The 27,588-nt window shown below is 34.0% G+C and overlaps 2 protein-coding genes across 3 annotated transcripts; both read left to right on the top strand.

Annotated features, from left to right (window-relative positions):
* The first annotated feature begins 6,996 nt into the window (after positions 1-6,996).
* On the top strand, positions 6,997-11,032 carry LEJ2 (Cystathionine beta-synthase (CBS) family protein). Its single transcript, XM_039039727.2, has 8 exons — positions 6,997-7,637; positions 8,339-8,426; positions 8,504-8,568; positions 9,141-9,189; positions 10,112-10,164; positions 10,446-10,561; positions 10,660-10,717; positions 10,799-11,032. Exons 1-8 carry the CDS (start codon positions 7,434-7,436, stop codon positions 10,871-10,873), a joined length of 708 nt encoding a protein of 235 aa, XP_038895655.1. The 5' UTR covers positions 6,997-7,433; the 3' UTR covers positions 10,874-11,032.
* A 3,031-nt stretch (positions 11,033-14,063) lies between these two features.
* On the top strand, positions 14,064-26,299 carry LOC120083216 (uncharacterized). 2 transcript variants are annotated; one of them, XM_039038874.2, is made up of 7 exons: positions 14,064-14,414; positions 14,743-14,909; positions 23,906-23,988; positions 24,157-24,324; positions 24,751-24,861; positions 25,316-25,382; positions 25,461-26,299. In XM_039038874.2, exons 2-7 carry the CDS (start codon positions 14,792-14,794, stop codon positions 25,727-25,729), a joined length of 816 nt encoding a protein of 271 aa, XP_038894802.1. In that variant the 5' UTR covers positions 14,064-14,414; positions 14,743-14,791; the 3' UTR covers positions 25,730-26,299. The 2 variants fall into 2 exon arrangements, with proteins under 2 accessions (XP_038894802.1, XP_038894803.1); XM_039038875.2 differs by having other exon boundaries at positions 14,168-14,400.
* The last annotated feature ends 1,289 nt before the right edge of the window (positions 26,300-27,588 follow it).

Here is a 27,588-nt window from a genome sequence, read left to right as displayed (position 1 = left end):
TCTTTTATTATTTTTATCAGGTTTATTGTTACATTAGTGTTTAATTGGTAAAGTCTCCACCTAATCCTCACTATTATCCTTCTTTGTTTTGTCTTATGATAGTCTCTTCGTTAATGAGGTTTTATATTCATCCTCAGTCTATTTGGGGCTTGTAGCTCTTGCTCAATAATCAAGCAAACATTACTCAGAAAATTTCTTTGTGTAATTGTTCGAATTCGAAAACTGATGTTGTTAATTCGACTCCGAACCAAAACAAAAATAATATTTATAAATCACCGAAACCCACTCTTATACTAACAAGTAGCATAAGCGGTAAGTATAGGGACGAACCACGGGGAGGTCAAGATTTAAGCTTTTTTTAAGCTAAATTCAACTATGAAAAGCAGTAAAAATGGAGTTTTGGTTTTGTATAAAATGAAAACATGCAAGGAGTTAAAATGCAAGGGATAAATGTACACTAGGATTGATCTATCTAGTTTCTAGAGTCATTCAATGCAATTTCTATCCTCGGTTTTTGAAACTTAAACATGCAACTGATTCATATATGCACAACTACCCGCTCGATGCGATCTAACTAACCTCTACAAAGGCGGATAACTATCAAGAATTTAATTGAGAAAGCGTCCTAATTATTAATTAAGGTCGGAAAGGCCATACCCTAACTAATCTACATGCTTCTAAATTTTATTGGGTTCGATAACGTCCATATAGAATTAAAAATACATGCATTACGATTTAAGATTCAATTGTGTCGATTAATTATTAGGAAAGTCGTGTTCAATTAACTAATTTTATCTTCAAACCTAGCAATTCATGCATCCTAGGAATAGCCACCAAATGCAAACTTAACTAATGCCACTTAATTGATTTTTAGCCAGACATTCAGGTAAGAACGTAACGTAACTAAAAATTGATTAGTCATGCATGATTATGCGTGAACAATCAACCTCACAATCATGCTTTTAAAAATTATAATGGATTAAAAGAAGACATAAATTCAACATGCAATTTATTCAGGAACACAGAAAACTCTAGAAATTAACAAAGAATTAAAACTCCAAAAACTAGGTAGAAAACCATTACCTCGACCAATCTATAGACAAATCGAAGAGGAAGATCCAATCCATCGTTTACAATCCAAAAGAAAATTAAAAAAAAAAAAAAAAAAAACTAACCTAAAGATACAAAAAATATAAAGGAAAGGGAAGAACTAGCCGCCACTTCTCGGCCTCCATCAGATTTTGCATCCTCTTCTTACCTAATTCGAAAAGAATGCTTTTATACAATAGGCGTAGTGTTGCAATGCTCTTGTCGACAGCAGCCCTAGAGCGCGGAGTGGCGTTGCAACTCTAGCATGGCGCTTCCTTGCATGTGTGCGTTGGAGGCATTCCGTTTAAAGTCATAGCATTGCAACGCTACCCTACATGTACGTGTTCTGCATTTCAACATTGCATTGGAGCGTTGAACAAGGGTTGCGACGCTCCGGTCAGGAGCATTTTGGTCGTTTCGTCTCCTTTGAAGTCCGGATGCTCAAATCACCTCCAAATTACTTCAAATTAATATCGTTGCTCTATTCTACCTCTTCAGTGCTCAATACCTACAAAATAGGATAATTAACATTAAAAATCCATCAACGAGCCTAAATTAAGCTAGGAATTATGGCTCTTTTTTTAGAGCTATCGACAATCTTTTACTCTATGTTTCATAATCCAATTAGTCGAAGTAAGAATTGTACAAATTGGAGAAAAAAGATATGATCTATATGAAGAGAAAATGAGGGTATCTTTACATATAAGTTACTTTCTAAAGGGATTATTCTTACCCAATTCAAGATAACTTCAAATAATTTGACTATACTAACGATGGAAGCATTTTTTTTAAATTTTTTTCTAACAGTTAAGTACTGATGTGATATTTGAAAGTTCATGGATATTTTTTAATTGAGATATTAACGGTTCCATCCATATACTAATGATAAGGGTATGTTTGAACTTTTAAAAGTTTAGGAACATTATTGAAACTTTTGAAAATTCAAGGATATTTTCTAAACAAATTATTAATAGTTTCCATCCAAAACTGACGACGATGGTATTTTTGAAGTTTTTTTAAAACTTAAGGGAATTATTGAAACTTTTGAAAGTTCAATGGTATTTTTGACATAAAATACAAAGTTTAGAGACATTTTTATAATTTAGCCTTTCAAAAATATGTCTAAGGGAGGAGGTTTGGTCATTGAGAGTTATTAAGTTTGTACTTGCTTGGTATGGTAGTTAGTTACTCTATAGTTAAATAATTGTACTTGGGTGCAGAGTTAGTGACCGTGTTTGGAATCCAAAGTTGCCATTATAAAATCTTAGGGGATGCTTGAGGCAAGAGTTATCATCAAAAAATAATAACCACCTAGTAAAAACTATTTCAAAACCTTCAATTAGCTACAGTCAACACTATCTCAAAACCCCCATTTACTACAGTTTTTTACGATTTTACATTCATCATTTTTTTATTATTTGCTACAGTATTTACTATTTTCTTCTCAAACTAAAATAGTTTACACATTAAACACATACTGTTATAATCCAAACTAAAATAACTTACACCTCAAACACAAACTATCATAACCCAAATATAATAACCTAGGACTATAATAACTAACTCATTACCCCAAACGTCCCTTTAATGTTTGTAAATTTATTTCTTTAAAACTAAATGGATTGGGGCCTACATTATTTGTTGTACGTTTTTATTTTCAATTTCACTTAGATTTGGCATGGAATCGAATATCAGCGTAACAACGTTTCTTATTAAAAAAAACTCTAGATAGATTGAATTTGAATATTGTATTTTCTTAATTATTTGGGATAAATGTTAGTGTATGTCCAATTTAATAGGCAAATGTTAGATTCTATTCAAATGTTGTTAGATTTGGAATAGAATTTTAAAATAGGTTTTGTGGAATTTGATTTGTGATAAAAACATATATATGATTCCTTAATAAATGTGTAGATTTTGATAGTGAAACTTTTAACACTAGCGATAAAGTATGTGAGTTAAATAATCTAGTTCAACCCAAATCAAATTGATGGACCAAATGTCTCTTAAATTTTTTAAAAGTTTAATTAATATCCAAACTTTCAAGCAAAAATTCAAAAATACCCTTAAAATTTTATTAATGTCCAAACTTTCAAAGAAAAAAAAAGTTAAAATATATATATCATTGTTATAAATATATGATTGTATATAAATGTACATCAATTATTTACTTCTATTAGAAAATTTCAATAATATTTTTTAAATTCAAATTGTCCACGTGAAATTAAGCATAAAAAATAAATTAATGAGAAATTAAATCATAAATTGTAATTTCATTTCTCAAATTAATGATTAAATTACAAAATATCAATTTTAGGGTTAATTAAAAGTCGACATGTATCCCAAATTGAAATTGAAAAAAGAAGTTGACAGATCTTGACAATACTATGTGTTTTCGTCATGACCATTGAGTCGAATTAATTAATTTAGTCCAATTAAGTATTAATTTTTTTGTCCATGTTTAATTGAGCCCAAAAATAGGCTTAATTTGGCTAAAAAGCTACCCAAGTCCAAAACCCAATTAATTGGGTCCATGGACCTATAAACCAACCAAGCCCAAGCTACTCAAGGCCCATGGAAACTTTATAAATAAGAGTCTTACACTTCATTTTGAGATGGAGGATTGAAAAAATTGAAGACTGAAGTTGTGAATAATTGAAGATCAAACCTCTTAAGATCTGAAAATCAAAATTTTGAAGATTTGAAGACCAAAATTCTTATGCTCTAAAGATTGAAGCTCTCAAGTTCTAAAGAACATAAAATCAAAAGTTTTCAAGCTAAGTTTTGAAGATCAAAACTTCCAAGTTCTCAAGTTATGAAGACTAAAGCTCCCAAGCTCATTAGTTCTGAAGACTGAAGCTCTCACGTTCTGAAGAATTGAATGCCGAAGTTCTCAAGCTCTAAAGTTCTAAAGATTGAAGTTTTCAATCTCTGAAGCTCTTAAGAATTAAAGACTGAAGCTCTCGAGCTCTTGAGAACTGAAGATCAAGACTCAAAGTTCTAAAGAACTAAGACTTAGGAGACACAAAATCTTCCCAAGTTTTTTGAAGACTTGGAAGCTTTAGCTCCAAAAAAATTTGGAAGACTTTAACTTCTTGTAATGCCTCAAGAGAAAGCATCGAATGAATAATATTAGATTGTACCTACAGATACTACAAATCAATACAAATACAAAGTTCGAATTTAGCGAAATATATTTCTCCAAAAATCTCGTCGAATTATGTAAGTTAATTGATTTTATTAATAAAAAAACAAGATGGGAAAATTTTCTCACGAAGAACCCAATCTTCACGAAATTAAATGGAGAATTTTGCAAAAATAAAAAAAGAAATTGTGAGTAGGGACGAGGACAAGGAAATCCCCTGACCTTGCCCTACCTTGTGGACATCTCCTGTATCTAATACCTTTATTGTTTAAAAAATAGAATTTATATACTCATACTGTCAAAGTTTTGATCCCTCCTAAATTTAGATCTTCAAATCTATAAAATTTTTAATTTTTTTTTGTTAAACTTCAAACAAATCTCTCATTTGTTATCTGTATGCTTTGCTTAATTCTCAATCAACACTCACACTATAACAAGGCTATGGGTGAATCTCTATACTTTATGAAAAAGAATTCTCCATCAAAGGTTACAACAACAAATGAGGAACGTAGTAGATAATTTGACATCCAACCAACTCGTTCTCCTACGAGGTTTTCATGTAAATCTTGGACATCTTGGGATGTCCAATGGACTATGGAGAGTTTCAAACAAAAGGATTTTTAGTTTTTGGATTCAAAATGGGGAAAAGGAGCACATATAGCTCTAACAACGACGAAAGTATCGATATCGATATCGATGTAAATATCAGTAATTCAGATTTACAAACATATTAACAAATATTTAAATATTAATGAATATTCGGGAAAAAAATTATAGACATTGAAAATTTATATATAAATATTGTGGAATTTTTTTTTGGTGAAATTTTAGAACAAACTTATTTAAGTAATAAACTATGAATCTAAATATATAAATCAATAATTAGAAGCCAAATACGATTAATAATGGAATAATAAATAATAGTGAATACCTAATAATGAGTATGCAATGAATACCTATAATAATGAATATGAATTGGATATGTCATCGATAAAATTTAGGTCATGCAAATAGAAGGTCAAATACTATGTTATGATGATTTAAGAGCTACTAGCCCAACATTAGTATAATTTATTTGATAGTAGTGACAATATTACTCCTAAGTTACCGTCGGTTCAAAATTTCTAACATAATTGAAGTATGTTATATAAGATTATCAATATTAGTTTGAGGATATATTGGATCAAACCATGTTTATGAGGATGCTCTAACGAAAGTGTATAATATAGAGGTTATGAGTTTATGTGTCTTCATCACTTTCACGAGAAAGTTGTGGTCCCCGTGTATTAATGTCTTTTAATCGTATGGTAAAATTAAAAGATATTAATATGAATGTCAAGTTCGAGATATTTATTATTACATGAATCATTATCCCACAAGATGCAATAGTTGCATTCTTTTTGGATCTCATCATGTTATTTTTTATATCTTATTTTTTGAACATGAATATTTGGTAAAAGAAAAAAAATATCTCAATTCAAGTTTGAGGTAAAATAATGAGAAAATTCAATTAAAAAAAAGTTTGAATGAGATTAAGACATAAAATATATATTGTTTTTTTTTTTTTTTTTCAAATTTTACTTCTTGAAAATGAAAGTTTTGGACAATATAAAAAATGCCTTATCAATTCAAAAAGTTTAAATGGTTACAAATTTAGGAAGTTAAGATATAGATTTTTTTTTTTCAAATTCAATCTTGGAAATTAAAGTTTTGAATTGAAGATTTGGCTGAAAATCCAAATAAAAATTGGAAATTGAAGAAGAACCGGAAAAAATGACATCAAGGGTATTAGTAATATCTCATTGGAATTTTGAGAAAAAAAATGTTACACACTTGTATCACTGTCGGTTCCATGAATTTAATGATATATCGCCAAAGTATCGTGCTTTTTCATTATGTAACTCATCGTTATGTTGGCATTGCCATTCTTTGATACGAGGTAAGAATTGACTACACTTCCTCATACGGTTACTTTTAGGATTTGACAATCTGTGTGCTATAGATTTTTTGTATATAAAAGGTGATAGTCAGTTTGATTTTGAGTCCAATAGATAATCAAATCAAATTAATTAGTTTTATTAAAAATGAACCAGATTAAATCTCTAATAAAAAGGGCAAAACCAATAGTTTTGGTTTTTTATCAGTTCGGTTCGTTATTGGTTCGTTTTTCGATTTGTTTTTCCTTTTTTTTTTTTAATTTCAGCAACCTAACTTAGTAACTAATCTTTCAAACATCAAAACAATTGGACTAATCACACTAAACCATCTATAAAAAAAAATTCGAAATTTTCATATATTTAAGCAACATAGCAGAATGGAAAAAAAAGATCATCAAAGGAATGTACATAAGGCTAGGTTCGATTTGGTTTCCGACCGTTATTAAAATCGAAAAAAGCAAACCAATTTTTTTTTTATAATATCAAACCAACATGCCTAATAGTTTGTGGAAAAAATCGAAAAAAAATCATCGAATGAACTTAGAGTGTGTTTGAATTACATTTTCAAATGTATAATTTAAAAAATAAATCATTTTAGAAGAAATTAGAGTGTTCGATAATCACTTAAAATAGTTTTTCAAAGTATTTTAATCCGATTTTTAAATAAATATGAATTTTTTTTAAAATGCTTTTTTTTTCAAATGGATCCAAACTAATATATACACATAATACCTACATTTAATTATTTAAATATAGTTATTCTTCTAATTGACGGTTAAGATATGTATGGGAAAAAAAACAAATAAATCAAAATGAAAGAATGGTGGGTATTAGGTTCAATGTGTGGCATCCAAGAGAGTTGAGATATTTTTTCTCAAAAGAGACCAAATTCTTAAGCTACAACTTGAAAGTTGATATTTCCACCAATAATATGACGACGTGGACAATTAGCAAAAATGACAGTCCACACATAGTGCCACGTCAACGTAACTCTCGTCACCCGTAATTCTCATAACTGCCAGCACCGTCTGATATACATCTTGGCCACGCCTGATTACAACACGTGGACCTAAAACAGTGACAACCGATACGGTGACGGTTAGTTTAAGTATCTTCCAATAACAGCCGGGTAAGAATTAGCGGGGTTTTAGTCACAGTCACTGTTCATTATCTTCTACTGCAAAATCCCAGTCTCCTTGCTCGAGCTTCACGAACCTTGGCGAGTGTGGAAGGGTCTTGATTTGTTTCGTCAAGGTTCTTGCATGGAGTCGATTGGTTGTAGTTTGAGTTCTTTATCGTTGGCTCAATTCAGGGCGAAGAGTTTTTCGGTTCAGGAGTTGTTATTTGGTTCTTACCGGAGACCTCCATCGCCGATTCTTCATGCATCGGTCGCTCAGAGCTTTCCGGAGCTTCGAAGATCTACTTCTCTTGCTGCTAATGGTACCTTGATGGCCAATTCCGTGCCGGTGTGTTGTTCTGTTTATTATCATCATCATCATTATTCCTGTTTTTCGTGTTTTATGTGTGAGTAATGTTGAATTCGAGTTGTTGGTTAGTTCGTCTCGAATGTTTCTTTGTGATTGAGATGAATATACTTTCTCGATTTGAATTTTCTGGTAATTTTAATTTGATGCGACTTGGAGAAACTTTAATTTTGATTGAGTTGGTGCTTTGTTAAAAAAAACTTAACGAATTTACATAATGCTTTTGAGGTATGGAGCTTAGTAAATTTTGATGTTTCATTCTGATTGTTACGAAATTGACAAATAAAAATGTAGGAAAACGTAAAAGAATAAAGAATCGACACAACAGATTTACTTGGTTCACGAACCGGCAGAGATGGAAATTTTTTTAAAATGTAACTTACTAACAGTGTGTTAAAAATTTTCATGCGTCCATGGGGCACTGGTCAGGTGCCCAGCTTTCATACTTGGTCATTCAAAGCGCCAAATAATAGATTCAAAACATTCTAACATAAATCATTAATTGCTGCTGATTTTTTTATGTTCCTCTTTATTTGATTTCGAGAAGTCAGGGTTGTACTTGAAATTTATACTTATGATCATTCATTTTTCTACTGAATAACTATACTTCTCTGGCTTCTTCTCATTTGTAATTTTTGCAGGGTATTAGAAATTTATTCTTTCTTTAATATTTTGATATGCAGTCAAGAAGTGGTGTTTATACAGTTGGTGACTTTATGACTAGGAAAGAGGAGTTGCATGTTGTAAAGCCCACAACCAGTGTTGATGAAGGTAGTTGATATTTTTGGAAAATTTCCTCCAACTTATTGGCAAAATGTGGCTTATTGTGTCTGTTTATGCTCATACAGCCTTAGAAATTCTGGTGGAGAAAAGGATCACAGGATTTCCAGTAATTGATGACAATTGGAAATTGGTATCATTTCATTTCCCATGTTTATTAGAGAGATTTCTCCTCTATAGTTATTTTCTTATCTTGTTGGCCTGTTTGCAAGTGTTTCTGGTTATCTAATATCCGCATATTGCCCCACGAAATGTTACCTCTGAATTGTTGAGTTCTGTCCAGGATTTTGCATCAAATTGTTTACTTGAATCGTCAAGTTTTCACTTTTCACTCTATGACTTGTATGATCATGAGAGAATCTAATTTTTCGGTCCGTTCCCAAACCAGAATTAAATTGGGAAAACATATGTTTGTTTACCCCATGATTTGTTTTGAATGTCTTATTGAACTTGAAAGTCAAAAAAGATGGCACATGTTGCTTATTGCTATACAAGTCAATTCCTTGCCATTTTTTCCAGTTCCTGATCAGGATGAATGCAACCTTTAGTGCTTATAATTCGTGTGAATTGAAGCTCATGTGATTTTTTTTCCTGCTCTCATACACCTTTATCTGTATTATCGATGAAGTGTACGATTGATTTAAATGGCCTAACGTTGGATATTTAATCATCGATGCTCATAATAGAAATTACTTCTTAATTCAGGTTGGCGTAGTTTCTGACTATGACTTGTTAGCACTAGATTCCATCTCAGGTATATTTGAAATTTCTTGTTATTCCTGTCAGCAAGTTGTCTAATTCCCACTCCTTGCCACTACCATCGTTTATCCCGTTTGGGAAAGATTGCTCATTTGTCTTATCTTTGGTGTTTGTTGCATCTTTAACTGTGATTGTTTTTCAGGAAAGAAGTGAATTTTGCTTTTCTAGATTTTATATTTATACAACTCAAGTTTCTGTGCTTGATTCTTCTTTTCCTTTACTTTTTTCAAAGATTAGCACCGACTTTTTTTGCATGTCTAGAATTTTCCCCAATTTTTTCTTTATGTGAAAGATACATAGTTGTATCACTCGTGAATTATGTTAGTCATCACCTTAATGTGAGAATATTTGGTTGGTAAAGAGGGTGAAGAATTTGGCTAAGTCTTTGATTGTTATTGTGAAATTTGAGAAGAAAGAATAAAGGTCAAAATATCATTTTTGTTTTTATTATTTGGATTCCGTTCCATTTTAGGTCCTACACTTTCAATTAATCTTAAACTTAAAATTGGCCCACTTACTTTTAATAAATCTAAAATTAAGTAATTCTCATTCATAGTTAGTTTTTATTGAGATTGGTTAAATAATAATAATAATTTTCTTGATTTTCATACAAGAAAAGAAATCCCGGAAATATTGTTAAGATTTATTGATAGTAGTAGTACAAGAACTAAATTTGGCATTTAAAAGTATAGGGATTAAATTAGAACGAAACCCAAATACAAGGACTGAAATGATAGTTTAACACAATTAAGTTACTTTGGTTCCAAGAAAAGACTAATTTCCTTTTCTATATTACAAATGGTTTTATAGATGTGGATATTGCAGAATTTTGGTTTTGGAATCTGAGGAAATTGGTCTGACTGCACTTGTATAGGTTCAACTATTTTAGAGTGATGAATTTTCAGTGTTCTAATTAGGTGGTGGAAGGACAGATACAAGCATGTTTCCTGAAGTTGACAGCTCCTGGAAAGTACGCATTGACCTCCTTCTTTTCCTTTTCTTTTATATCATTTTTGCGTTTATTTCTAGTTGGTTTGTTTCACACCTTTTGCCATCCATGTTCCTGATGACTTTATTTGTGCAATAATTTCATCCTGAGTATTAAATGAAGTAGAAAACTCAACTTTATAAGAAGAAATTACATTCATTTGGGATGTTAAACGCGCCCATATTTCAATTGCCTACCACTTACTAGTTTTTGTGGAAATATTCTGCCCAAATGATGTCTCTAATCCTAAATCATCCTTGTAGACATTTAATGAGGTACAAAGGCTTCTAAGTAAAACTAATGGAAAGGTGGTCGGCGATTTGATGACAACAGCACCTCTTGTTGTTCGAGAAATTACTGATCTCGAGGATGTTGCTAGGTTCAAAAACACTTTTCTCCACTGTTTCCGTATCATATCATTCTTTTGTCCTTGTGCCTGAATTTTTAAGCGTGTTCCTTTCTATTTATCAAATGCAGATTATTGCTTCAGACGAAGTATCGCCGACTTCCCGTGGTCGATGCCGATGGAAAGCTGGTAAGAGAGAATCTATTCGACTCTTCTATTTTGGATTTGATGGTTATTTCGTAGCGTAAAATTATGAAATCTTTAATGAAGGTTGGAATTATTACAAGAGGAAATGTGGTAAGAGCTGCTCTACAAATTAAGCGTGCTGAAGAAAACAGAACATGATTTTCCTATTAGCTAGAATCAGAGTCAATCTGTGCTGGTCAGTTAGCATAGAGGATTCTGAAGTGCAATCATACAATTTTGGCTCATGATTGTATAAATATTACAGCATAACCAAAACTTGAAAGACATAAATGGCATTAGCATGCTCAAACAGTCTCATTTCGACCTCTCTTTTCCTTTTTGCTTCTATATTTTGAATCCCAAGTTTGGATTATCCTTATGATTTTATTGTATTATAGTTCATCATTTGAGAGCAAGCATTGAAAAGGACAATGCCAACGGACCTCTCCATATCTCCACATATTATCTACTTTGGGTATAAACCCTTGTGATTTTGCTTTTGGAACCACCCAAAAGGTCTTATACCAATGAAGATCATTGTCCTTATATATTTATGATCATTCTCTTTCCTAACTAATGTGAGATTTTGTTCACATTCCTAACAAACTGAAAATGTGTTAGGGTTAATTCTAAGTCTATTTCCTAAATTTTTCGTCTATTATAAGTTTTGTGTGAAATAGATCTCTAACATTTTCTTTTATAATAGAAGGAAAATGGAAGAATTTATTGGACATTAAATAGGACATTATACTTTTGGTCACGTGTCTAGTTAGTTTATAACTTTTTTGACATTTAAAATTCTTTTAGACATTTTTTAAGTTCATTAACTTATAAAGTTTTAGTGAGCATTTTTATACAAATTTGAAAGTTGAAGATTAAATTTAGGGAATAATTTGATACAAATTTTAAAGTTATATCTAAAATCTCACTGCTTATTTTTAATATTTAGCTTTTCCAGAATTTTCAGTTTTATCTTCCATTCAAAAATTTTTTTAGAAATAAATTAAATTTGAAAAAAAAAAACCCACAAAAAGTATCGATATTTATATTTAACTTCATTTAATATTTATTTATTTTTAATCCCATTCAATTTTTTCACTGATTTTTTACATCGTTTCACATGAAGCTTGTGAGTTTTGCTTCTTTTAATATCCAAAACTTCTAAGAAACAAAATAAATTTTTTCTATTGAATTTTTACATCATTTCATCTCAAACTTGAATGGACGTGAATTTAATTTCTTTTACCATCTAAAATTTTTATTTTCAAGATAAAGTTTAGGTCATACAAATAGAAGATCAAACAAGAAATTTAATAGTATTATAACTTAGAAAGTACTGGTCCAACATAGCATAATTTATTTGATAGTGACAATATTACTCTCAAATCATATTATGTTCAAAATTTCTTACATAATAGGAAGTATGTCATGCATGAGTATCAAAGTATCAATATCAACTTCAATAGTACTAATAGGAGAATACCTTTGATCAAATCATATTTCATCTAATTGAGGATATAGAGATACAAAAATCATAATATTAAACATGAATACAAATAACATAACATGAAACCTAATATAATATGCATACAAAAACCATAATATTAAACACAATATAATCAACGTAAAATAATATAGATATGAAAGGTACATAATCGTAAACTTATATAACATAAATAACAAGAATACAAAAATCATAACATTTAATTTATATAAGATAACATAAGATAATAAGGGTATAAAAATCATAACATTAACCATCAAAGGGGTATAAAAAATATAACATTAAATGTAGCATAACATGATGAAAAATAAAGGAGAAAAAGAGAATTTTACAAGTAGATAGAGCTCGAGAGAAAATGAGATGAACATTAAAGAACTTGAAATTTGAGAATGATGTGGAAGAAGTGATTTGGTAGATGTGTTTATAGGAAAAATTATTAGTTTTTAATTTATTTTTAAAAATTCTTTTGTTTGAAAATGAGGATTTTGGATCGTAATAAAATACAAAATTCACACCAATTCAAGTTTGAAATGAAATGATCTAAAAATCCAATGGAAAAGTTTGCGCAAGGTTAAAATAAATATGTTATTTTTCTCAAATTTTATTTATTGAAAATTAAAATTTTAGATAGTAAAAAAAACAAAACACACATCAATTCAATTTTGAGAGGTGAAATGATGTGAAAATGCAATGGAAAAAATTCGAATGAGGTTAAAAATAGATGTAGGTTCTTCTTATTATTATTTTTCTTTCAAAACTTGTTTCTAGGAAATGAAAGTTTAGGATGGTAAAAATAATAAAACTCATAAATTTAATTTTTGAGGTGAAATGATTTGAAAATTGAATGAAAAAAGTTTAAATGAACTTAAAATAAAGGTAAGTTATGTTGTTTTTTTTTTTTTTTTTTTTCAAATTCAATTACTTTGGAAATAAAATTTTTATATTGAAGATAAAGCTGGAAACTGAAAAAATTAGCAGTTTGAAAAAGCTAAAATATTGAAAAAGATAGAAAAAAACGATAAAGAAAACAATACAACATACTGACAATATTTTAGAGATATTATGAGTGATATTTCCACGCTAATTCACCAATATATACATGATTTTGTTGAGCTAGAGATATATCAATAAAATGATATATTGCCAATAAAAAATCAACAATGTCAACGATAAATTGTAGATTTTCGTAAAAAATGATGTTACCATCGATATCGAAGACTTGATTCTATAAATTTTAAAATGTCACAATAATTTTATCCTAGGTTATAATGAGGTGGGTCCCATATTTTTATTGCACTTTACCATCGTGAGAGTACAAGGATTACGCTTAAATTGGTTAAAAGTACAATAACTAAATTTCACTAAATTATAGAAAATAATGATATAATTTTGTATTTTGTTTAATTTCAAAATTTTGAATAATACCCATAGTTAAAAAAAGGTTAAAGAAAAAGTTAAAAATTCCTTTATTAATGAATATTATGGAAATTTTTATAAATAGAAAAATCATATTTTATAGCAAAAAGTTTAGGAATGTTTTGGAACTTTTTATTATAAAATTTAAATATTTTTAAATATATATATTTTTATATTAAAAAAAGTCCCTTATGTTATTGTAATTAACAGAAAAATACCTTTATACTATAATAATAAAAAAAATATTTTTTTGTTCAGAAGTATTTTGGATATAAAATATTAACCACGAAGCTAATAATAAATGTATTTGTTTTGTTTTTTTTTTTTTTTAATTACAAATTCAAAGGTATTGTTAAAAATTTTGAAAATTTAAAATGATTTGGAAATAAAATGTAAAGTTTAAAGGTATTTTTTTTATATATAATTTAGCGGACTAAATTTACACCATTGAAAAGTTATGAACGGAAAATGGAATGAAAATCAAAGTACTGACCAAATGATATTTTAATTAAAAATTTTATTATTACTTTTTCTTTTGTTTTGAAAAAATAAACCTAATGTATACAGTCTCTGGGGTCGCTCCTCCCGTCGAATTCTCTCCCTCTCTCGGCTGATCTCCCTCCCTCAACCTCACCGTGTACGCCGCCCCCCGCCGTCGACCTCTCCGTTTTCGCCGCCGCCGGCCCCTCGGCCACCCTCACTCGTTGCCGACCCCGCCTCAACCTCCCTCTAATTCTTTCTGATTTGAAACATTTCCAAACTCAAGGTTTCAAGCAGAGGGTAAATTTTAGGAATTAGGCTGGCATATTTTTGGTTGCAATGTGGAGTGAGCTTCTGTAGTTTAGATTGTGTGCTAGAATAATTTTCTTATGCCCGTTGAGTTTTTAAATTTGGCAGAGTCTTAAACTGAGAGGTTGCACCTACATGTTATATCAATAATTTGATGAATAATGTGATAAGAGATGAAAGTGTTGATTTTGTTGGAATAGGAAGTGAAGAGATGATGTTCTCTCATCTATAGTTTCTTATGTTGAATTATATGTCATCTTTTAGGTTATTAACTATCTTCAATATTTAAAGATCACGTTTCTTTTCTTTTGGTTTTCAGGATTTCATTTCTCTGGTGAATTTTCATTCGAGCTAGCAATTTCGTGATCATGGTTGGTTGGCAGAGATATATACGATCCATGCTTGGTCATGTGCAAAAGAGAGTGGAATCGAGTTACAGTTTAGCTGCCAACTCTAGTTATCGTTTGCAATCCTCTCTTTCATATGGTGAGTTGTATTTTCTTTCGATTGAATGTATGAATCACACAAGACCTTCCTCTAGCCCATTCAAGCTCTAGTTTTCATCTAAGCTTTCTTTTGATCGAATGTATGAATTGGGTTTTACTTTTGAAATATGTTTTAGGTGTATGTGTGATATATATATGTGTGTGTGTATATATATTTTAATCTTTTTACATTTACTAGTGTTTGTGGTTTTTATATACGGTGCATGCTTGGATTAGTTTGTGTCATACTTTTTACTCTTGTACTAACTACTAAGTCAATTTAATTCTTAATTTTTTTTAAATTTCGTTCAACCAAACTTTGAACTTAAATCCTAGAGGCTATTTGGAATTATTTTGAGACACAACTTGATGCTTTTTGGAACCAACTGTTTTTTTTTTTGTTCTTGAATATGAGTAGTGGTTGGCTTGGACCCTTTTCAGAATAATTTAAGTTGTTAGACCTTTCAAAATCATTGAAGTATGGATATTGATTTGATGGAATATGGAATAACCTTAACCCTTTCAATCTACTTCAAAGTTGTTCTTAAAAGTTGAAAGTGGTTGAGAAAACAAAGCAGGAACAACTTCCAAGCAACCCTTTAGTGATTCAGACATTGCGAAAACCTTCCTCTCAATGCTCTTTCCCCCCTCCCCCCAACTCATAGCAGGTGGCCTTGCTCGATTGCCCCTCTCTCTCTCTCCTCCCCTGCCTTTGACCACCCTCTCATGCCCGTTCATTATGGTCCAAACATACACAAGGTCCTTGGCCATTGGCCACAAAACTTTCCCCATCACTGTGCATGAGGATGAAGCTAGTAATGGGAATCATGCCTACATCATAGGTGATAGGACACATGAAGCATGCGATCTTCCCCCTGACCTTTGGTTTAATAACATCATCTCCTCCATTGCTGGATGTTGCAGAGGTCTCATATGCATTTCTATGAAACCCCTTTGAGCACATCTGAAGGGCCTTGAAATAAAGGCCGAGGGTAACCCACCCAGTTTCCTTCCGATTGACTTAAATATCCTTTCACATCTCTCTAGAGCCATCTTATAAGCTAAAGGTTTCAGTCTGAATTGGAGAACAAAGCTTTTGAAGAAGATGCCTCCTTTAGTGGGTCCTTTCTATTGTATTTTTTTTTTAATGCAGAGGGAGACCTGGATCACATGCTTTAGAGTTGTGAGTTTGCAGTGTCTATGTAGAATTGATTTTCCTAGGAGTTTGGTTTAGATAATATTAGAGACTCAATCTGTGAGTTCCTTCTCCATCCATCTTTAGGGAGAATGGTATTTTTTATGGTTTGAGGGGGTGTGTGCTCTATTATGGGATCCTTGGGGGGAGAGAAATAACAGAGTTTTTAGAGGTGTGGTGAGGGACCATTTTGATGTTTGGTCCTTGGTGAGTTTTCATGGTTCTCTTTGGGTTTTGATTTTGAAGACTTTTGGTAACCATTGTGCACACAATATTTACCTAATTGGAATCTCTTTAGGGCTTTTGTGGGCTTTGATTTTTCATTTATTTCCAACACTTCGGATAGGCGAAAGGATCTATGTCTATCCCCAACTTCCTTTCAATCCACATCGGCAAATTGAGGCTCTCTCTACTGGGAGTCATCAAAGGAGGATATGCCCGTGCATTCTTTCATTTTTTCTCAATGAAAGTATTTGTTTCTCTTTAAAAAAAAAAATCGTCTCCCCACTTAATAATTTATATCTCCCATTTCTTCGATGAAAATTATATCTCCCATTTTGAAATGCCGAGCAAGGTTGTACGTAAGATTGTTAGAAGGTTGTTTGTTCAAAGGTTGTTCGTGAGATTGATGGACTTTTTGCAGTTTCTTGTTGGAAGGCAACGCTGATGGTTATGTCTTGATCATCGTCAAATGAGACAAAATCCTTCCTATTGAAAAGGGTGGTTTGGATTTCCTTAGTATCAAAGACAAAAATCAAGCTATTATAGTTTTAGCCAGGTGGATATGGTGGTATCAAAGTAACGAAAGGCTCTATGGAGAATGACTAGGCTTTAAATTAGCACCTACTGCTTCTCTCCACAATAGTCGAGGCCTACGGAAGAACATTATTAAACAAGCAACAGTCCTTAATCCATGATGTTGTATTATCCAAATAGCTTCCCCTTGCTCTTTTCCATCTCCAACAGAAAGATGGCTTCTGCCAAAGATTTGTGGAGGGATGATTTGGCTTTCTGCGACCTAGATTTCAGAAGAAATTTGAGTTACGAAGAAGTTTCTGAATGGGTTGAGTTGAGCGTTTTATTATCCAAAGTCTGATTAGCCAGTCAGGATGACATGTGGGTGTGTCCTCTTAAAAAATATGGGATTTTTTTTTCCATGAAATCATTGCTGCAAGGTTTCGATTGTTCCTCAACGGGCGATTCTTGTCTATTCACTAAAGCTATTTGGTGTAATTTCTTTCATTTTATCTCAAGGAAAGCTTGACTTTTTCATTGAATATGAAGGCCATTGTGCATAATGCTTACCTAAAAAAAATAGAATTCTTTCTTTAGGAGCTGTCTCATAGGGCAATAAACAATTATGATAAGCTTTCGAAGCATCTTCTTTACACATGAATCTTTCTCCAAATCGATGCATCCTTTGAAAACATGATTTGGAATCATAGGGCCACATTTTCATAACTTGCCCTTTTGCCCACAGATTTTGGAAGGATATGTTGGTGACACTCAGCTGGTGGGTGGTCCTCCTAAATGATCCTTCATTCTTCAAAATCACCTTCTCTCGGGCCATCCTTTCAAAGACAAGAAGGAGATCCTACGGGAGAATTTATTTTGTTATTTTTTCTTGTACTTTTCTGTAGTTAGTGTGGTTAGAAAGAAATAAAAGGATTTTTGGAACCAAGGAAAGGGCCTATGGACTTTTTTGACAATGTTCTTTTCTTGCCTTTATTTTGCTGTAATTGTAAATTGAATTCTCATAGCTTTGCCTCTCTTTTGTCTCATTGAAGAAGTTCAATGTAACTTTGTAAGACTCCTTGATTCCTTGCACTGAAAGACAACCAACAGGACAGAAAACAGAGAGGAATAGAGTAATAAAGAACAGAACGATCGATATGCCCTTTATTTATTTACTTCTTCTTCAAGCCTCATGTAAGCTCATAACAACTCTCCTTGAAAATACTTCCCCAAAATACACCAGCACTCTCCCCCCCTAGCACTCTTCGGCTGATGACCTAAAAGAAAAAAAGAAAAGAAAAACACTCCTCAGCACCTTTGAGAGAGCCAGACACTTCTCTCCACCAAAGCCTGCTCAGCTTTTCACCACATTCTTCTCTGCCCTCCTCCTGTACCACTATTGTCCTTTATAACTGCCTAGTGGTCCCCCTCTTCAACATTCCCTTCTTCTACTTCTTTAATTGAGGGCTCAATTCCCTTTTTACCCCTTCGTTTATTGGTATAAATAATTTGTGGCCTTACAATACCCCCCTTCTCGAAAAGAACCTTGTCCTCAAGGTTGAAACGAGGGAATTGTTGGTTCATGGCTCGTACGTCTTCCCAAGTAGCTTCATTTTCCGACATTCCCCTCAATTTGACCAGCCATTCATTGGTAGCTAAATCTCCATTCCATCTTACTCCCAGTCCTGTCTCCGGGGTCGTTTGTAGCTCAAATTCCTCGGTTAAGATAGGCGGATGTTGTTGTACTTGATGGCCTTGTCCCAATTTCTTTTTCAATTGCGATATATGGAACACGTTATGTACTGCAACCTCAGCCGGCAGGGCTAATTTGTATGCAACTTCCCCCACTCGCTCGACTACTCGATAAGGATCATAGAACCATGGTGCCAGTTTCTCACTCCTCTTCGTTGCTAAGGATTTCTGCCTATATGGTCGTAATTTCAGATATACTTCTTCTCCCACTTCAAAAATCGACTCTCTTTTATGTTTGTCTGCCTGTTTCTTCATCCAGTTTTGAGCAATGGCCAAGTTTTCCTTCAGTGCATTGAGAGCTAGATCTCGTTCTTGTAGCTATTGTTCCATCGCATTGTTGAAGGTCTTTCTATCTCCATATGTGACTAAGGGTGGAGGAGGCTTTCCATAGATTGCTTGGTACGGGGTTGTCTTGATAGAGACGTGGAAGGTCGTGTTGTACCATAGTTCAGCCCACGCTATCCACTTGTTCCATTTCTTCGGTTGCTCATTACAAAAACAACGAAGATAAGTCTCGAGGCAGCGATTCACCCTTTCAGTTTGCTTGTCTGTTTGTGGATGGAACGAAGTACTCCTCTTCAATTGAGTCTCCATGGTCGTGAACATCTCCTTCCAAAAGTTACTCAAAAATATCTTATCTCTATCGGTTAAGATTGATAAGGGAACTCCATGGTGTCGAACCACTTCTTGGACAAATATGTCAGCTACTTGTTTGGCCGAGAAGGGGTGTTTGAGGGGTATGAAGTGTGCATACTTACTTAAGCGGTCTGCTACCACCATTATGGCATCATAGCCCTCTACCTTCGGCAAACCTTCCACAAAATCCATGCTCCAATCTTCCAAAATCAGATAAGGAATGGGGAGGGGTTGTAGTAAATCAGCAGGAGTTAGAGTTTCATATTTGTTCCTTTGATAGATTTCGCATCCTTCCACATATTTCTTCACATCGGTCTTCATTCCTTGCCAATATAGTTTCCCACTCATCCTTTTATAGGTCCTCAAGAACTTGGAATGCCCCCCTAGCACTGAATCATGGAATGTGTGAAGCAGAGAAGGGATCAAACTAGACCTTTGGGAGAGCACCAGTCTGTCTTTATAAGTTAACCTGTCATGCTGCCATCTATTTTTCGATTTCCCCTCCGGATTTTCCTTCAAGATGGTGATGATCTTTTGGAGTTCCTCGTCCTCCTCAACCTCCTTCAAAACTACCTCTATGTCTATTATGGTTGGAGCTGATAAGACACACAATTCCACATGAGCCGGCACCTTGGATAATGCATCAGCTGCCTTGTTTTGCAGGCCTGGTTGATATAAGATCTCAAAGTCGTATCCAAGTAATTTTGTCAGCCAACGTTGAAATTGAGGGCACTTCTCGTTGTTCAATCAGGAATTTTAAGGCTTTTTGGTTTGATATCACTGTGAACTTACTCCCCAACAGGTAATGCCTCCATTTTTGCACTGCTAGGACTACTGCCATCAATTCCTTCTCATAAATGGACTTGGCTTGAGCCCTCGTTGATAGTTTCTGACTGAAGTAGGCTATAGGCTTTGATTCTTGAGATAACACAACACCTAACCCAGTTCCTGAGGCATTGGTTTCTATCACAAAGCGCTTGGAGAAGTTGGGGGGGCCAAAACCGGGGCTGTCACCATGGCTTGCTTAAGCTTTTTGAATGCCTGATTGGCTTCTTCATCCCATTTGAACGAGTTCTTCGGAAGGAGCCTGGTAAGGGGAGCTACAATACTTCCATACCCCTGAACAAATCTCCTATAATACCCAGTGAGTCCTAGGAATCCCCTCAATTCAGATATATTTTGCGGCGGTGGCCATTCTCTCATCACCTTGATCTTCCCATCATCGACTTCTACCCCTTTGACTGATATCCAGTGGCCTAAGTATTGGACCCTGGTTTGGCAAAATGTGCATTTTTTTTTTATTTGCATACAATCTATGATCGCGAAGGACATTGAATACTACTCCCAAATGTGTCTCATGTGTCGATATGTTCGGGCTGTACACCAAGTTATCGTCAAAGAAAACTAGTACAAACTTACGAAGGAATGGTCGAAGAACCTGGTTCATCAATGATTGGAAGGTGGCCGGGGCGTTTATGAGACCAAAAGGCATCACTAGGAACTCGTAATGACCTTCATGAGTCCTAAAGGCCGTCTTTTCAATGTCCCCTTTGTTCATTCTGTTTTGGTGGTAACCCGACCTCAAATCAAGTTTGGAATAAACTGTTGACCCGTGCAATTCATCTAGCAACTCTTCAATGACTGGTATAGGAAACTTGTCAGCCACAATCGCTTGGTTCAGCTTCCGGTAGTCGACACAAAATCTCCACCTGCCATCTTTCTTCTTCACCAGCAGAACAGGGCTGGAGTAGGGGTTGTGACTTGGTCGAATGATTCCGGCCTTGAGCATCTCTTCCACCAATTTTTCAATCTCTTCTTTTTGGTCATGGCCATACTTCTCATTACACCTAAAACAGAGCCCCTTGTCAAGTCATTCCCGAAACTCACTATCAGAAAGGCGCTTCATCGGTGGATCCTTCTTCATGAAGTTGCTTTTCATAGGTAATGTAATTCGTTTGGTCATCTGCACTTCAATGGTTTTTCCACTCTTCCTTTCAGTCGTCAAACTTTCCTTCATTTGGGCTTCCTTTTTGCCTGGCCCAACTACCCTCAGATTGGCTAAAGCCAACTTCAGGGCCATGTTCCTGTCGCTCACCAGCTGGGCTTCGTGCATACATTCTTCCAATGTATTCGGTTTTCTACTAATAATCTCGGCCCTCAACGTCAATTCCAGCCCATTTATGAACGCATCCTTGAGAACATCTTCGGCCAAATTGGGTAAGGGTGCCGAATAAGTCACAAATTTCTTCACGTAGTCAGAATACGATCCTTCTTGCCTTATCCTCAACAATCTCGCGCCTAGACTCCTTTCTCTGGTAGGTCTGTAATACTCGAACATCCTCCTCTTCAGCTCCTCTCAAGTACTGATGGGTCTTCGGTTGTGGCTCCATCGGAACTAGTCAACTTCATCTGGCCCAAAACTGATGACGGCTACCTTTACCTTCTCCTGATCAGATAGCTAGTGGATCTCAAAATAATGCTCGGCCCTGTACACCTATGATTCTGGGTTCTCTCCGGCGAAAACAGGTATTTCTAACCTCTTGTACTTGCTTTTGTCAGCTCCTCCTCCTCCATTGTTGGGTGTTGAATCGGCCTCATTGATCTTCCCCTTCATTTTCATTCGTCGTCCATCAGAGGCCCCCGACTCTTCCGCCTTCCGAGCAGCATTGCTCTCCCTCATCTCCTCTGTAAGTCTTTCTATATTCTTGCAAAGCCCCAACAACATTTCCTTCATTTCGGAGACTTCTCGTTTTTTTCCATTCTCTCATCTAATTTTTTTTTTTAGCCATAGCTCGCGTTCGCCCCAGGATGAAGCGGCTCTGATACCACTTGTAAGACACTTTGATACCCTGCACTGAAAGACAACCAACAGGACAGAAAACAGAGAGGAATAGAGTAATAAAGAACAGAACAATCGATATGCCCTTTATTTATTTACTTCTTCAAGCCTCACGTAAGCTCATAACAACTCTCCCTGAAAATACTTCCCCAAAATACACCAGCACTCTCCCCCCCTAGTACTCTTCGGCTGATGACCTAAAAGAAGAAAAGAAAAGAAAAACACTCCCCAGCACCTTTGAGAGAGCCGGACACTTCTCTCCACCAAAGCCTGCTCAGCTTTTCACCATATTCTTCTCTGCCCTCCTCTTGTACCACTATTGTCCTTTATAACTGCCTAGTGGTCCCCCTCTTCAACATTCCCTTCTTTTGCTTCTTTAATTGAGGGCTCAATTCCCTTTTTACTAAATAATTTGTGGCCTTGCAAACTTCTTCGGATTTTAATTTTTTTCTCGCCTTGTTTTCATTTCATTTGATTTAATTTTATTTAAATTTCATATATGACTGAAATTATTTCTATATAGAACTTCTGGTTCAAACATCAATTTTAGCAAATATGATTTTTGGGCATTCACTTGGACATCTCCTCCATGGACTATATTACCTCTTTTGTTGGCTGCAAAATTGGTGCATGGCCTAACTCCTACCTTGGCCTTCCCCTTGGTGGCAAACCGTGCTCACTCACCTTTCTAGAGCCGATTGTTGAGAACATTGATAGTAAGCTCAGAAATTGGGAGCATGCCTTCATATCAAAAGGCGGAGTCTAACTGACTAACTCTTTTTGAAGCCAACCCTACCTCCAAAATCGCTCTGAAGATTGAAAAGCTCATGAGAAATTTTCTATGGGAAGGCCCCATATGATGGGTGGCTCTCACCTCATCCAATTGAAGAAGGGTCAAAAACCAATATCCTATGGTGGCTCGGTATTCATAACATCTAGAAAGAAATATTATTGCACCCCTTGCCAAATGGATTTGGAGATACATGGAGAATATGATGCTCTCTAATGCAAGGTTATTGAAGCTAAATATGGCCTCTCAAAAACAGTCTGAAGTAGTTATCCATAGCTTTGTGATGGAGGTAGGAATAAGATAATTTAGATAAATTCCTAGGTTTCTGATTTGCAGCTTCAGTTGGTCCTTGGCAGTCCCTTCAAATTTGACTGATTTTAGTAAGTCCATCTTCTTGCGGTACCCTTTAAGAGAGGAGAAGCTTACTCTTTGGTGAACTTAATCAGGAGATTTTTTTTTGGAAGCTGTGCTTGAAAGTAATTACAACAATCTCAAAGGCTCTGAAGAATCTTTTGATGCTTTAAATTCTGTCATCTTTATGATTCTTTACTGGTGTAAATGCTCACATCCTTTCTCAATGTCTATCGATACTTTTGGGTAGATGTCTTTTTTGTAAATCCCTTTTTGTGCTCTTGGGACTCTTTCCCTGTTTTGTAATTATTTTGTCCGTCAGACAAATCATTTCCTCTCAAAAGAAAAAAAGTAAAAAGAAACAAGAAAAGTGAAAAAAGAAGAGAGATCTTGTACGGCCGTTAAGGTTGGAATGCAATAAAGAAGTTTTAAAGATGAAGTTGATGATTTAGACAGGAGTCGGAATAAAAAAACGTATGGTTGGTATATTATATCATTATGAAAGATTTGATAACTCCTCTTACCTCTTTATTGGATTGGTTGCTATCCTGGTAACTCTGGCTTTCTAAGAGGACTCCCTCAAAATATTTATCCTATTAATTAGTAATTACAGAACTGGTTTGCATCTGACTAGAATTAGTAGAACCACGACAGAATCTTAAAATTGAAGTTCCTGAGTTGCACCAATTTCTTATGCAGGGGAATTGCCTTATTTACAGAGACTTTTGAAGCCATCCTCTGCAGGCATTGTACAACCTGATTTTCGGTGTCTCCAACAGATGGTACACATGGCAACCATACATCTACTGAATTTCTATGAAATTAATTTTTATTTGAAAAATTCTTTATGGAAAAAAAATCTTCAGAGTATATGTCTTTATTTTATAAATCACTTGAATTCATTATATTTCCTGAAAAATGCCTCTGTCGTATTTTACTTTCTTTTATAGGGAATTTCCAGCTCAAGGATGTTATTAGCAGATAAATCTGAGGAAGCAGTCTCATCTCCTCTGACCTCTGCTTTGGCTTTAAGCAGCGGAAAAGATGGAGATCAAAAAGACCAAAAAGTAGTCTGTAAACCTTCCAAAGTCCAAGCTATATTAAAGGGAATCAAACAGGTGAAGTCTTTAGACTTATTCTTGTCACTTACACAGCAAAAACTTGAGTAAAAGCAGTGAAAGTCATTATTGAGTGAAATTTGTTATTGAAATTTTAGATTTTGTAATTATAGAATTTAATTAAATCTGAAGTTTTTATGATTTTTAAGGCATACCATATCAACTTGCTATTTGGATTCTATATAATCTCTTGTCCTTTCTCTGGGGCCAACCATTAGTTGTTTATTGAAAGCTTTTTTTTTTGGGCAGTAAATTTTGGGTTGGACATTTTCTAATTGGAATTTCCTCCCCGTTTTTGGTCAAGTTTTGTAACTCATTTTCTATAACTGAAAGAGGCTTCCCATGGAAAAAGCATAGAGATTCATTTTGGTTTATCTTTTATTTGAAAAGAATTAACGGGGGAGTTCATTTGAATTTTTCTACCAGAGTCCCAAAAAAGTCAACTTGGTTGCTGCTTTAGTTCGAGGCATGCGAGTTGAAGATGCACTAATGCAGTTACAATTAACTGTGAAGCGAGCTTCAAAAACTGTTTATCAGGTGAAACACCATCTTGCGGTGTGTCACAGGGCTAACACCCTTGTGACATGGTGCTTGATGTAGATCTCGTTTATCAATCGCTGTGATCGAATATTTCTTTGATTTCCTTGTTTGGGGAGACTTGAGCTGAGAAATAAGCATACAAATACTTGAGTCTAGTCAACCAGTTTAGCTTCTGGTATTGGCAATTTCGATATGTAGTGGGGGGATGCATTTTTCATGAGCTGGACTAGGTTGAGGAGTTCATTTATTTTTCTTGCAAAAATTGGCCATTTGACAATAGGAAGTACAGTTATTGGTTCTGGAGCTAGAGACTATTTTGTTTTTGAAAAATTAGACATTGACTTTGCAAGGTAACGTGAGTTTCTTCCATGTTATAAATTGTACTCCCGTTTCCTTTGGTATTTCTAAGATTAACTGACGATGTTAAAACTTGTGTCGTGACATTGTGAAGGTTATCCACTCAGCCAAAGCAAATGCAACCCACAACCATGGAATGGATGCCGATCGGCTCCTTATTGGTAAATGAAGCAATCAAAGATGAACCATCGTTTATATTACAAGGTTTTGTTTATTTGACCTCTTGTTATCTTGTACAGCTGAAGCATTTGTGGGTAAGGGATTCTTTATGAAAAGATTATCATATCATGCTAAAGGAAAATGTGGAATCAAAGTTAGACCAGAATGCCGACTAACTGTTGTTCTTAGGGAGACAACACCTGAAGAAGAGGCAGAGATAGCAAAGCTTAAAGTTAGCAATTTCCGCAAGCTTACCAAGCGTGAAAACCGACTTGTACCTCATAAGCTTATTGAAACAACACCTATCTGGAACCGGAAGGGCAAAGCCAAAACGAATGCAGAATGTTGAAAGGCTGCGTAGTATATGATAATAACTGGCTTCCAGTTGAGTTTCCTTATCTCTTTCTACCATTGCATTGTTACTTTCACGTCCTTTGTTCTAGACAAGTTAGGCAGGAAAAGGGATTTTAATGTGGTAGAATGCCCTCAGTTAAGGATAAAATGTTCTTTAATGACATTTTTGATTCATTTACCTAGCTTGTTTTTATAGATTCCTTGATCTCTTTTCTTCGTCCATTTCAATTATGAGATCTCCAAGAAGGATTCGTACTTCATATCTAAGGCAAGTTGTAATCTTCATCATTCTCTTTGATATGGCTGGTTTAGAAGCTTCTGCATTGCCAGTTTGTTTGGAGGTGATTTTTTATTCCTCAATTAGTGCCGAGTCGGTTTGATTTGGCGTCAGCTTCAAGTCTCTCCCTCCCATTCATGACTCTAAAACTTCTGAGTTGAAAATTTGGCCCTTTGTTGGCAGTTCTCCATCTCAAGCAATTCTTTTTGCAACATTTTATGCATTCGTCTATTGGAGGGATCTTTTTTGTGTTTGAAATATATGCAGCTGTGTTATATTCTCAGATAATTTTCAAGTATTGCTCTCTCTTGGCTGTTTTGCATTGCCAAAGTTGCTCTCATAATGTTTAACAAATTAGTTTTGTTGTATGATTAGTTGAGATGCACGACCAAACTACCCGAATACTTACAAGTGTAAGAATTAGACAGCAAATGTGTATGAACTTTTCGTGTTTATTTGGAGTGATGAAAGTTTACATTTCCTTTCTTACTATTTATCCAGAGCTCACCATAAGCATAAAGTGTGATTCAACAAAGGCTTTATTGAGCAAAAGCTATCCCTATTTGGAGGGGACGTTTGGCGTGTAGATTTGAAATGTTAAGTCTGGGAATGTTAAACCTAGAAATTAAGCCGAGAGGTTTAGGTAGTTTAAGTTTAAAAAAACTCTATTTGAAGTGCAAGTTTTGGAAGTCTGGATTTAAGAAACCTTTATTTGAAGTGCAGGCTTAGAAAGTCCGAAAATGTATATATTTATAAATTTTGAATTTGTTAAATATTTTCTTGTATTTAAATTGTGGTTAATTTTTAGATTAATTTCAATTACAATAATAATAATTTGTATTGTATTGGATACAATATGGAACTCTAGGTTATATATTATATTTGATATAACATATAGTTTAATATGTATTATATGATAAAGTAGTTATTATATATATATATATATATATATATATAGAGGTTTATTATTAAAATCAAATTTATTAATTTTAATATTTTTTAATAAAAAATAATAAGTAGTTTTAGGGAAGGAGTTCTAACTCCTTTATTCTCTCCACAATGGAGTCATAGTCTTCCTCATCCTCTAATTTGATCTCTCTCAATTAATGTTATCCCATAGTCAGAGGCCCGCTTCTTTTGGGATCTCATCCCAGAGAATATCACGGTAGCCTTTATGGTGTTGTTCATTTATTCGAGGGAATTTCAATTAAAGAATCGTTCTTCAAAGGTAAGGGTTTTATCCTTATTTTTATTCTTCTATTAATCATTAATAGCATGCTGTAATTTTTTCATTAAATGCATAATTTTGTTGTTTCTTTGTAACTTTTCTGTTTTGTAAAATTTTTGGAAAATTGGGATGATCTGCGTCTTCCGCTACCCTAACCAGAAGCTATTAATAGTGAGCTATAATCCATTTTACAGAACAATACATAGGTATTGGTTGATTTACCTTTTGGAAATAAACCAGTTGAGAGTAAATGAATTTTTAAGAGAGCTAAATGTTGACGACATTATTGATAAGTATAAAGCTCAATTGGTAGCTAAAGGCTTTTGCCAAAAAGAAGGCTAGATTTCTT

Source organism: Benincasa hispida, chromosome 8, assembly GCF_027475165.1.
Source record: "Benincasa hispida cultivar pf3 chromosome 8, pf3_genome.v1.1, whole genome shotgun sequence".
Taxonomy (NCBI): Eukaryota; Viridiplantae; Streptophyta; class Magnoliopsida; order Cucurbitales; family Cucurbitaceae; genus Benincasa; species Benincasa hispida.
This window is presented reverse-complemented; position numbering and strand designations above follow the sequence as displayed.